Source organism: Pteronotus mesoamericanus, unplaced genomic scaffold (genome assembly GCF_021234165.1).
Source record: "Pteronotus mesoamericanus isolate MK-2021 breed Mesoamerican mustached bat unplaced genomic scaffold, CSHL_Meso_final contig_50, whole genome shotgun sequence".
Taxonomy (NCBI): Eukaryota; Metazoa; Chordata; class Mammalia; order Chiroptera; family Mormoopidae; genus Pteronotus; species Pteronotus mesoamericanus.
The window spans coordinates 9,456,647-9,470,139 of record NW_026555186.1 but is presented as its reverse complement, the minus strand read 5'-3'; the positions used below and the strand labels follow the sequence as shown (position 1 = coordinate 9,470,139).

General features: G+C 38.2%; 1 protein-coding gene across 1 annotated transcript in view; it reads left to right on the top strand.

Moving 5' to 3' along the window:
• The window catches only part of MARCHF6 (membrane associated ring-CH-type finger 6), a 67,886-nt gene extending 56,504 nt beyond the window's left edge, over positions 1 to 11,382 (top strand). The window contains exons 23-26 of the mRNA XM_054578331.1: positions 1,678 to 1,767; positions 3,934 to 4,066; positions 5,150 to 5,285; positions 7,429 to 11,382. Of these exons, the coding sequence (XP_054434306.1) occupies positions 1,678 to 1,767; positions 3,934 to 4,066; positions 5,150 to 5,285; positions 7,429 to 7,519 (450 nt within the window). The 3' untranslated portion in view covers positions 7,520 to 11,382. The remainder of the gene's footprint in view (positions 1 to 1,677; positions 1,768 to 3,933; positions 4,067 to 5,149; positions 5,286 to 7,428) is intronic.
• Positions 11,383 to 13,493: the final 2,111 nt, after the last annotated feature.

Sequence of the window (13,493 nt, the reverse complement as noted above, 5' to 3'; positions counted from 1 at the left end):
ACTATGCAGGATGCAGGATGCAGGATGCAGCACTGAAAAAGAGCAAGGTAACCCCAGCATCCAGGAGCTGTCCTGGCACTGTCAGCTAGGCCTTGGTGTTCTGTTGGGCATAAATGATTTCACAGAACATTAGCATTACATAAGGTCACTCTTGATCACCATGATGGATCCAGACAAAAATAAGACACCCGCCATAATCATGTCTGAACACAGGTAAAACATGAGTATTGTCCAAACCACAGAAATGACCAAAATATTCCTGCCCCTGCAAACATGATTGGCTGCTGCTTCATTACCAATATATAGTTTTAGCTTCAATCTGTCCTTCAGTCTGATTTATTAACAAACTCAATTATAGATTCTCTGCTTTCTAATAACATCTGACACAGAGCAAAGCCCTGCTTCCTTAAGTCACCTCCCATAAGCCAAAGGGCTTCCCCTGCCTGTATCAGCCCCTTTCTAATATGCTGTTACTAAGCACCCCCAGTTCCCCATGCTGTGTTCTCCCTCACCTCAGTGAGCACTAAATGCAACTTACTCAGTTACATGTGTTTTCTTGGTGGTCCTGACAGTACCCAACATTGTCACTTTGGAGAACTACTTGAAAATGCTCAATTTTAAGAATGATGATATATTGTGACCCAGCAGTTTCACTCTTGAGAATCTGCTGCAAAGAAATATTTACATATGTGAATGTAGGAGGAGGAAAGAACAAGGCTGTTTCTGCTATTATATCATTTTTTTTTATAATGTCAAAAAAATTAGAAGCAACCTAGATGTCCATCAGTAGAGTGACTAAATAAAATGTGGTAGATCTTTGTTTTGGAATTCAGCACAGCTGTTAAATGAATAAAGTAGAGCTGTATGTTTTGTTATAGGTATCTCTCAGGTATGTTTTTGAGTTGGGGGAAAACACAAGCTGTAGACAGATATGTGCAGTATGATGTCCTAAATATTAAAACTCTGAACTTTGAAAATGGAACAACTTGCTTTTTCTTGATTTCTGACTCTTTAAGCTACTTGCCTTTCCTGCCTCATGTGGCTGCAGATCTGTGGGAGACTAAGGAATTTCAGTAGAGATCTAGTGTGGTGTGTCCTTGCTGTGGGAAGAGACTGGAAAGCAGTGGATCTTGAAAGAGCTTGAACCTCAGTGATCTCCTCAGTGAGGCATCTCCCACTGAGGAGGCTGGTGTGGCAGTGGAGGTTCTAGTAACGATTCCCCAGAATTATGAATTCACCAAGCTAGAAGCTCTCTGTGAGCCTTTGAGATGGTTTATGTAGGCCAAACTTGGCTCCACAGTCTTATTTTGATATAATCAGCTCAGCTAAAACCAATAAAACAGCCTAATAATAGTTTGATGAAATCAAATCATGGCATTGTTTTATATATTTGTTCCCTGAGCTCTCCATTAATGTTCCTACTTTTCCTGTTTCTCTTTGCCTAAAGTAATGTAGATTTCTGAAAGATACAAATATGATTTTTGATCTCAATGTTGAACTTGAGCCCTTGAAAAAAATTTCCTATATTCTCTAGCATGTTAGTCTTCTGTAAAAGTCTTAGTTATCCTGCAGGACGTCTGTTTAGAAATGAAATAATTAAGAAAATTACGTAGCCTCTATGTTGGGTTTATTGCTAAAAAGAGTAACACAAATGTGTTGATTTTTTTATTAACCTAGGACTGGGCACTCGGAGTCCTGCACGCCAAAATCATTGCAGCTATAACACTGATGGGTCCTCAGTGGTGGTTGAAAACTGTAATTGAGCAGGTAAGCAAAATCATTTTTCAGAAAAGACTGGGAGTAATACTGATTACATTTAGCTGATGGGACCCATTTTTCATTTTTCAACTTTTATGAGCGTATATATCTCTTTTTTAAAAAAAAGTTAATTTTGCTCTTTTATCACCATGAATTTGTATCAACTACTCTTTAACACTTATCTTATCTGAAGGTTAACCAGTAGCTTAAAGTACCTAGAACTAGAAAGTAAACCTAGAAAGGAAAGGCAAAAATTTGCACATGTGCTTTTTTTCAGGGCAGGAGTTCTGACGGAGGCTTGTTGTTCAGGTTTCTAAACCTGTAGTAGGGGAAAAGCTATTCGAAGCAATGAATAAAAGGCAGAAAAAAATAATACATTAAAAAGTCAGAGTTGTTTGGCAATATTTAAGCTATGTAGCATTTAAGAGTTTTATTGTATTATGGAACCATCAGATAATTTGATCATTGTGGTAATAACCTCGAAAAAGATAAATGTGCTTCTGTATTCTGATAATAAGGCTAAGAACTATGCAATTCATTTTAGGAAGATTTCTATCCAAAGTAGCCAACATAACAGATTTTGGTACTTACTTAAGTGTTAGTTTTCTAGAAAATGTTCTTGTGGGCAATCCTCTTATCCTTATCCAGTGCCAAATAAATTAGATGTTACATTTCTGTAGCAGTAAAAGGCACATCTCCTTCTGATGTATAGGAAATAAAGGCAGTAGCTTTCAGCCCAGTCTGCACAAGAAAATTGTCAGAAAAATTCCTGTAACTGAAGATTTGTGGGGTGGGGAGAGCCCAGGCATTGCTCTGCTTTTGCATGTATCTCTCAAGTGTGGGCTTTTTCTGTAAGTGCCCTCAGGTGAGGTGGATTGTGGGGTGCATGGCAGCATATCCACTCAGGGTGGGAGTTGGGCCCCTTTAGAGTCTCCAGGTAAGAAAAGGCAAAGGAGTATGGAGAATAAGGGTTTAATCACAGCTGGCAGCTGTGGAGCATTGTGCATTTTTGTAATATTCAATATTTTGCTCTCTGATGTATTCTTTTCTCATACATATGTGTAAGTTTAAAGTGGTTGAGAAACGCTGGGATGCCTTGCTGCATGAGTGTAAGTGCATTTGGGTTAAATAGATTTCTTTGGGATCAGAAGCTGCCGTTAGGGGGTTAAGCCAGTTTGTCATTATCTCTGGCCCTCTCCTCAGGGACAGAGTGAGTTGTACCATGAGGTGTGACTGTGGGAAAACGAGGTTGAAGTACTAGGGGAAAACAAGAATAACACTCCAACCAGTTTGTCCCCCCTCTGCATGCCATCTTTATTTTCCATTATTCCCAAGGTTTTCCCACTTTCATCCATTTTTACCCCTGCAGTGCTATCCAGTAGAACTTTCTCGGTAAGATTATGGAAATGCTCTAGAAAGTTTTGAATTAAATATATTCATTGTAGAATTCTTTTACGTTAAATTTTCACATAAAATATCTTTTGGTTTGTTAAAACTTGATTCATATGAGTTTTCCAGAAATGCTATTTGTTTATACTTTTTAAAAAATTTTTTAGATTTTATTTATTTATTTTTAGAGACGGGGGAGGGAGGGAGAAAGAGAGCAAGATTAATACTGATGTGTAAGAGAGATATCTATCGATTGCCTCTTGCATGCCTCAACTGGGGGCCTGGCCTGCAACCCAGACATGTGCCCTGGCAGGGAATTGAAGTGGCAACTTTTTGGTTCACAGGCCGGCGCAGAAGCCACACCAGCCAGGGTTGGTGTTTCTTATGTTCAGAAAAAATGCATGCAGTCTTGAGTAGTAACAGATGACTTATGAAGTTAATTCAAGTTCATGTGGTCTTAAACTAATATTGTTAGATGCCATCTGGTATTATATGGTTTAAGGTTAGTATAATTATGATTATAGGTTAGTGTTTTATTATTTTATTTCTTAGCAGAGTTAACTGCAAAATGTAAGGAGTTAAATGCACCTCTTTAAAAATTCGTGGGCACCACATTTATGTTTGTGTTCCAGAATTTGCCTTGACTTTGGATGGAAAAAAATAACTGGTTTGAATCCTTTGGGCCTGGACAATTCAATACCCTGTAGCATGGATTCAGTAGATTGTTCTCTTAACTTGGGAGAATTGTTTTGTGTCCTTGTTCTGATACATTTCCCCATCTTTCAGGTTTATGCAAATGGTATCCGAAACATTGATCTTCACTATATCATTCGTAAACTGGCAGCACCTGTGATTTCTGTGCTCTTGCTTTCCCTGTGCGTACCTTATGTCATCGCATCTGGCATTGTTCCTTTACTTGGTGAGTAATGCTGGCTGGGGATCTTGAGAGAACACCTTTTTTTGACATCATTACGTTATTGTCATTAATGGCATCATAGTCTGGCTGGCCCCAAATGCTTTATTTGTAAATACAAATACAACTAAAACAATGATTTCAAAAAATCATTTTTCTTAGATTTGATTATTCAGGGCAAGATTAAGAGGATCATAAAGCCCTTTGGTACAGTTTTTTTCTCCAGGCAGGTGAGAAAGTGTTGACATTTACACTCTCCCTATAATTGGTGGGAACAGATTTCCTCCAAGTTGTCTTCTCTTGACTAGAAGTGCTGTGATCACATACTTATAAAATTAAGGACATGTTATAATTAATTCTAAAAATTTTCTTTAGCATAAAAGGAGAACCAAAGAGAAGTTGCTAATTTGTGATACTAATTGATTAACCAGAAATGATCAATTTTGTACTGAAGAACCTTCACAGGACCTTAAACCCCACATATGTTCAGTTACAAGCATTAAGTTTTCCCCTCCATATGTTGTTCTTCTGAATTCCCTCTCAGTGATTAGTGTTACCATCCAACAAATTACATGAGTCAGAAACCTTGAAGGTCATTCATACCACCTGAGGCTTTCTGCTCTCTATCCTCAAATGGTCTTCAAGTCTCACCGATCTGACTGCTGGAACCCATTCTCACATTTCTGGTGCCCTCGCCCATGGCTCGTTGAGGTGCACATTATCTCCCACCTTAGTATCAGCAGCCTCCTGTCTCATTTCCCAGCTTTGACAACTAATTCATTTTCTACACTGTGGCCACAGTGACCTTTCAGGTGACTGAATCTCATTGTTTCTCTTTAGTAAATGTTCTTCTTTGGTTCCTCTGTGGCTTTAGAATATAACTCAGCTCCTAGGCTTAGTTCCAAGGCTCCTTCTCATGCTGCGAACAGCTCCAGTTTGACCTCACTCATTGCCTCTCTTCATTTCGTTCGTGACATGTTTCAGTTAAGCACCACCAGCCCAGTCCCCTCTTCTTAATGAAAGGACATATTTTTATTTCACTGTCATTTCATATACATTTAAAGAGTTTTCCTTTTTTTGGTTTTACAGGTGTTACTGCGGAAATGCAAAACTTGGTCCACCGGCGGATTTATCCGTTCTTACTGATGGTTGTGGTATTGATGGGGATCTTGTCCTTCCAGGTCCGCCAGTTTAAGCGCCTTTATGAACATATTAAAAATGACAAGTAAGTCTAGACTTCCATTTGTCTAGCCACTTTTGTTAAGATTTCTCATCCCTTAATTTTTGTGTCTAATGTGATAAAATCACAGGAGAAAAAATTGCTCAGATTCTGGATGTATTTTGAAGTAGAATTAGTAGGATTTGGTAACAGAGTGGATGAGGGTGTGAAAGAAAGCATTATCAGAGACTGCTGGGCTGAGCTACTGGCAGCATAGGGTTGTCATTTATGTAGAGCAGAGATTTTCAACTCGTGTTCCGCAAGAATTTTTAAAACCTGCAATACCTGGCTTAGTTGGGGCCACCGACCTCTTTTACCTTAGATTATCAAATTAAAAAACTCAAAACAGGCAACACAACAATAGTCGTCTGGTATGAATGAATCAAAATTATACCTATTTTCTTTGTCAGATTGTAAAAATATATATATTTTTGGTGTGCTGCAGAATTTGAGTAATTAGTTTATGAGTGACATGAGATGAGAAAGGTTTAAAATTGCTGATGCAGATGAAAAGCCTGGGAGAAACTGGTTTGGACAGGAAGATTTTTTTTTTTTTTAATGCCCATTTCATATAGTTTTCAGTTGAATGTTTTGGCCTGACAATAAATTAAATAGCCTGAGATAAAAAGAAGCCTACATTAGGAATTAGCAGTACCTCCCTAAACCATTCTTGCAATTAAGGGCCATTAGGTTACTCTGACCACTGCTGAAAGAGGAGGCAAGGTTACTGCAAAAGTGTCAAGCCCTTTATTTTGAGGAAATGGTGACCTGAGTTTAGTGAGAGATTGAAGACAACTAAGGATAGATAATAGCTTTTGGGGATAACATCCATTCGACCTTCCGCGTCCTCGTGGAAAGCTGAATTCTGCTCTGCTTCAGTGGTGTCTAGCAAAGAAAGCGAGTCCATAACTATCCTTCCTGGTACGCTTGGGAGAGTCCAGTTTACGCACGGTGCCTTGGTATCATCATTAACAGCACCTTCTTGGCTCAGGAGTGCCCCAGGTTAGACAGCACACTGTATGTGCTCACCTCATTTACTCTGGGGAATCGTAAGAGTAATGTTTTTAGGAATAGCATTTAAGAGTGGTAGGAACAGCATTTGGAGAGGTTTCTCCAAAGCATTTACTGACAGTAGAAAACACAAGTAACACTTTTAGGTGATCAGAGTACAAAGTTCTGTCAAACGTGAAAGAAGGGGGAGGGGGATTTCAGTGATGAAAGTCCATTTTCTCACTTCAGTTGTTTTGGCAAAGTCTTACTCCTTGATTTGCATTGATGCTTCCAAATGGGCATTTGCACCCTTGTACTCCAGGCCCTTCCAAGTTTTGTCACCCACTGGCTTCCAGGGGTCAAGCTTCAGGCCATTCAACAGTAAGGCACATCACTGCTGCTTTTTGGCAACCCCTGCCATTGTCATGGGGTGCAGTGTCCTGGTGGAGAACCTCTAGTCTTGTCATTTCAACCACAGTTACTTGTCTTTTTTTCTGCCGTCCTCTACTCTTGACCATAATCTCCCTGTCATCATGTCACATGAGTTAGGAACACTTCATGTTCTGCTCTTGCACCATAACTCCCTACCTTCTGTCACTCACATATAGTCACTTCTCTGTCATCTCCCCTTTGACATCATCGAAATCTTTGTCCTTTAATTTCTCCTTTTCTCTAGAACTAGAGCTGTTCAGGTCCACTGAAAAGGGTAGGGTAAGTCCTCCCTAATCAGCTTTCTGATTAAGGTATTTCTGGTCCATTTCTTCAGATCAGTCTACTAAGCTGTTTCACAAAATACTATCCATACAGATAAATCCCCTGTGTAAGCTTACTCTTCCTTACTCCTCTGTCCACTGAGTGTGTGAGTTCATGAGAAGCCCCAACCTACGGACTGGGGCCTGTGCTCCATTGCACACTTCTGAGCCTTCTGGCCTTTACTGTTCAGGCTTTCCCACATATCGGCCCCTTGCTAGAAGGTGCCTGCTTTTGTGCCTTTGGCAGGTATTTATTCTGGATTCCCCTTCTGCCTACCTAACCGTGGAAGCAGGAGTGAGGTGATCTGATTTGCATTTTTAAAAATGTATTATTGACTGCTTTTTGGAAGAATGTTTTAGTATGTGAGATCATATAAGAGAGTAACCACCTTGTTTTTACATTCTAGGTACCTTGTGGGCCAACGCCTTGTGAATTATGAACGGAAATCTGGCAAACAAGGCACATCTTCACCACCTCCACAGTCATCCCAAGAATAAAGTGGTTGTCTCAACTACCTTGACCTTCCCCTTGCCTTTACGTGTCCTTTTCTGTGGACTTCTCTCTTTGGAGACTTTTCCCTGTGATCTCTCAGCATTTTTTTTAAGTTAAATGTATTTGACTTGTGTTCTCAGCATTTGGAGAGAGCAGCAGGTTAAGGCTCTGCTGCCTTTCTGCATCTTCTGACATCACTGCTGTTTGAGATCTGTACATGTGTAAATAGAAGTTCCTGGATACCCTAAAACCTTGGATTAAACAGAATGTGCATTGTACATCTTTAAACAAATGTATATTAATTTATTAAATCTAGTTGTCACTTTATTTTGGACCTGCTGTGATCTTGACAGGAAACGTGCCACAGAGCCACAGTGCAGAGGCAAGACTTATTAACGACATCTCTTGGAGCATCATGTCACGGTGTTCCTAGCAGTTCTTCTTAAGTAAACTGTACATTCTGTCTGTCTTGGCTGTTGAGACCTTACCAAGAACATAAAAAGAAACAAATAGAAATCAGCAGTGGAGTGTCTGTGGTAAGAAAACATGAACTTTGTGCTTCACTGTCAATCGTTTTTGGAAGTTGTTTTGTATAACACCAAAGCTGTTGTACATTTTCTACTGCCTGATTTTTTTTTCATGTGTCTGTGTTTGTAATATTGTATCTTGTGCTAGGTGGGGAAATTATTTTTAATTTTGATAATTTAATATTCCTAGTGATTAGCATTGGGAGTTGGGTTTTTGTGCTTGTTAGGGGCATGCCTATACTTAAGAGGGGAAAAAAGTCCAAAAGAAGATTTTCACTGGTCCCTTCACCCCTACTTTCCCCCCTTACACCTGTCTCTTTTGTTTTTGTTTTTGGCAGCAGTGGCCATAAGTCATGCAAGATCATAAGTCTTATAGAATAACATCACCAGTGATGCTGCATCTTACTGGAATCAGGGCATACTAAGATGCCCCTTAAGTGTAGACATGGTTTGTGGAGTTCAACAGCATTAAAAAAGACTGGTTAGGACACTCAGTCCTGCTGGTTAGTGCACTCTCGGGTGAGGATGAGGGAGTACATTTCTACTTTTCCATGAGTAAATTCCAGGGTTTCCAGAGCTTTTTGTTTACAGAATAAAACCACAAACAAAACCAACTTGGTTTTATTTGTCCAGAAGGAACATGACTGAGCCGGCTGTTTAATATAGGAGTGCAGAATGTATTTTATTGGAAACATGCTGTAAAATCTGAGAACTGAACATACAAACTTGGTTTTCCCTTACAACCAAAGCTTCAAGTAGAAGTTTAGGGAAATAGAACAGTTGGACACATGATCCAAATATTTAATGATCATGGTTTATTGTATGGATAGTGTCTGTTTTTTAATGGTAATCAAAAGTTCTCAGAGAAAATGAAAAGCATAGTTCTTCAGAAACCGTACAAGAATTTCCATATAGTATTAAAACCCATAGACTCAAATCTGGGGATTTTTAAAATTTGAAAGTCAGCCAAACATAAGCTACCAAAAGCAAAAGCAACATGTTCTGGTGGTTTTACAGTTCAACAATTTTTCGCAAAGTGGTAAGCAATTACTTTAAAATATATTTTAAAATATCAGTATCAAAAAAAAAAAACAAACCAAAAAAAGCAGCTTGACATAGGATTCAGTGTTACACTTTTTGGCATTCTGCAGTAGGCCTTTCTCTTGTATTTAAAATAAGGCCTTTGCGAGCCCTGCCTTCACTTAGAAATTTAGTCCTACTGTGAAAAATACGGAGCATTTTAAAATGTCACCTGTCCTGGCATATGTCTATACAGTAGAAAAATATACTACAAAATTTGGTATATAACTTGATTATATTTAGGTTTCTTTTTTAATTTTTCAGAGACTTTGTAGATCTTGATATAAACTCATTGGAACATATTTATCTGTTTTACCAGAAAGATATAGGCAGATACCACAGAAGATTAAAAATTGTTATTCTACAAAATTTTAAATGAATCTTACCAGATATTTTGTAAAATATATACATGAATGGCCAAAAGATTGCCCTGCATTTCACTTTCAGATAACTTTATCTTGTCTTATTTAATGATTTTCTTCTAGTTTTTCAGTTGTGCTTCGTTCTGTTTTCAAAAAAATGAATGCTTTCATAGGAAAGCATCTGCTGGCATACTGTTTACCTGGGTAGCATCAAGATTTTATTAACCAGTCTTACAGATGTTTAAAATCTCTAGTTTAGAAAGTGTTAGTATTGCTGCCCTTCTTCATGTAGAAATTATTTTTAATAATAGTGTAGTTTTGCTTCATTTTACATTGGGCTAAAATAGTCTTCAAGGAAGTTAATTAGGAAAGACGACCTTTTTGCTTTACTTTTATAAATTGAAGACAAGTCAAAATTTAGGGTTAGTTTTACATGGCCAGTTACCAAATGGTCATAGTATGAGGTGTGCTGTTGTTTATCATTAGCAAATTATGTTTGATTTTTAAACTATTAAGTACTAATAGTTGAGATGAAAACTGAAGAAAAATGCCAATGTGAAGTTTGTGTATAGCTAGCTTTAAAAAGCTCCATGTTTTTAGGTGATCTTTTCCTGTTCTTTAGAGAAACAGTGGGGATTGGACATCTCAATTCCAGATGTAAACAAAAGTAATTTTTATTTCAACATTTAATATAACTGTTATTACTGTGGATTTGTGTCTTGTGTTTGTTTTTTTTTTTCTGGCCCTTAAGAAATAGAGAATAACTTTTTGTCAAATGATTTGATCTTAGACATGTAATTTCTTTATTGGCAAAATGCTATTATTAAAGGATAATTCTTGAATTTAGGTTGAATCGATGACTTTTAAAAACAATACAAAGAAGCAGTGGACATTTCTACATTGTATTGCATATACACACACACACACACGTGCGCGTGCGTGCGCACACGCACACACACGAATGTAGCACCAGTATATGAACACTGGCACTTATTAAAACTTCACAAGGTAGCTACTTATTTTCAGGGTTGAGTATTTGAAGCCCTCTACTTACTATGACTTTTTTTTAACATTGTAAAATTAAGTGACAGTGTTTAAAATTCTCCTGTAGAATGGTACCTAATGAGTCACAATCAAGAAAATAGAAAAGTAAAATGCCTTCTAAAGTATTATTAAAAGTCTCATTTGTGGAGATTCTCTTGATTTACTTGCTGAAGCTCTCTTGTATCCTTTTACCTAATTTGCTTTCTCAATCAAATGTTTTTCCTTCAGCCTACTTACCACTCTGTCTTTCAAAAAAAATTTTTTTTATCTTCACCTGAGGACATGCTTATTGATTAAAGAGGGGAAGGGAAGAGGAGAGAGAAGTAGAGAAACATTGATGTGAGAGAGAAACATCCCATCAGTTGCTTCAAATGCACCCAAGCTAGGGACCGAACCTGCGACCTAGGTATGTGCCCTGACTGGAAATTGAACTCGTGAGCTTTTGGTTTATGGGATGATGCGCCAACCAACTGGGACACTGGCCAGGGTTTTTGTTTCGTTTTGTTTTTTAACAGCCAGCATGAGCAAGGGCTACTTTCAAATAGTTCCTGACAACATATCAGCATTAATACAGCATAAAGACAGTGTATATCAATTTTTATTCCCATCTGTTTCTTACAAGTGCCTTAATTTATAGTCATGAAAGTAATATAGTACTTTAAGTGAATATATAGGCCTAGACATGGACTATTGTAGAAGCTAAATAGAACGCAATTATTTGGGTGCCCATTTTCTATTAAAGCAAATACCTTGGATACCCAGACCAATTTTATGTATATATTCTAAAATGCTCCCCTTTTTATGTGGTCATTTGTTGTCTTCTGAGTTGAGAGAACAAAATTGAATAAAGTGAATGTTAGTTGTAGCCTAGTTTTTTTTGGTTTTTGCTTCATTGCAAGATCGCTTCGGAATTACATAAATGTGTATTTCTAGCATAAGTAGATAATCCAGATTTTTAAAAACATAATTATGGAAGAAAAAGAGTTCACTCAAGCTATGTGTGGTTACAGCCCCTCTGTTGGAAGCATAAACTGAAAACGATAGTTGCAGAAGACACGCCCCTCCTCTCTGCCTTTCACTGTAATGGTGGACCATCTTCAGAACCACGAGTAAAGTCCCTTGGCTTGTGCTGCCCAGCCCTGTGCCTCAGCTACAAGATCTGGGTGACGAAGCTTCACCAGGTTGCCTCTTTTAGGTGGATACCTGGACAGAGTAAAACCAAACAAATCCATTTTAGGTAATGGACTATAAGTCTCAAGAGAAAATGGAAAGCATTACCTGAGGATTTTTTTTTCCTGCTAAGTGTCCTATATGAAGAGATCCTTTTATTTCTAATTTTTCTTTGTTTCTAGGTTCATTTTTTCCTACTATTTTTTAAAATCTTTTTTTTAAATTTTAAATGTGGTAGGCAAAATGCTATACGAACCATAGAGCATCTTAAATCTGTGAAGCTGAAATTTTACACAAAGGAAATGGCATGGTGAGTCTCAGTGGCCATTAATCCCTTCCCACCCCACAGGTGGCAGCCAGTCGTGTTGCAAACATAGAACCCATATCACGAGTGGATTAAGGATCCGAGGAGGTAACATTCTCCCCCCCTAACCATGCCCCCTGTGCCCCCCATGCGTTTCGGGTGTCTGTTTTGTTGCCCTGCACTTAACACTATCATTGAATGAAGTATAGGAATAAAATGCCATGGAGCACACAGGATCTGCCTGGAGAGGAGTCTGTGATGACCTAAGTATGTCCTTAATTACTGTTTTGTATATATAGGCACCCTCCCCACCCCCTGCCCCCCACAATTCCTCTTTCAACCTCCTTCAGTCAGCTTCCATTCAGTTCCACACTTCCCTGCCCATCAGTCAATAGCCAGCAACTTGGGTAGAGGTCCCTTCTTGCACTTCACACTGTTGAATCACCTTTCTGAAATGTTACATAGGTAACTGTTGTGTCTTTCTGCTTACTCTTTGTTCAGTAACTTCTCTAGGACAGAAAGCTTCATCCAGGAGGCCCATTCATTCACTTTGGTTATTTGCCGAAACGGATGAGCCCCTTCTGGCTGCACAAATTCATTGCTCTGATGGAGCAGAATAGAATCTAGAAAGAGACCCACACCCACATATGTATGGACAGCTGATTTTTGTCAAAGGTACAAAAATCAAATAGTGCTGGAATAATGGGACATGCAGGTGCAAAATTAAAAATTGATCCGTATCTCAACATATGCAAAAAATGAACTGAAAATGGATCATAGTCCTAAATATAAAACTCCAAACAGTATAACTTCTACAAAAAGCAAAGCAGAAAATGTCCCCACGTTGGGTTAATCATCGATTTAGATACAACCCCAATAGCACAATCCATAGAAGAAAAATTTGATGAATTGGACTTCTATCAAAATTGAAAATGTCTGCTGTTTGAAACATACTGTTTAGAGAAAAAAATACGAGCCATGGGGTGGCAGAACATATTTGCCAAACATTTCTAGTAAAGGACATGCATTCAAAATAAGTCTTGAAATGCTATATAGTAAGAAAATTTATTTGCTGATTTAAAAAATGGGCAAAAAATGGTATTTAAGAAGACTAAAGATGGTATGCAGGTGGGAAATAAGCACACACAAAGCTGTTCAACATCATTAGTCATTTGGAAAATGCACGTTAAAACCCCAATGTGATACCGCCACATTTCTATTTAAAAGGCTAAAATTAAAAATACTGACGATGCCATGTGTGGGTGAGGATGTGAAGGAACTGGGACTCTCATACTCTGCTGGAAGGAACATACAGTGGCACAACTGCTTTGGAAAATAGTTGGGCATTTCTTAAAAAGTTAAAATATGTACTTACCGCTTCTAGTTACTTATCAAGAAAAGAAAGCGTAAGTCCATATGAATACTTGTACACGAGTGTTCATAGTACCCTTATTTGTAATAGCCTGAAGCTGGAAACAATCCACATGCCCAT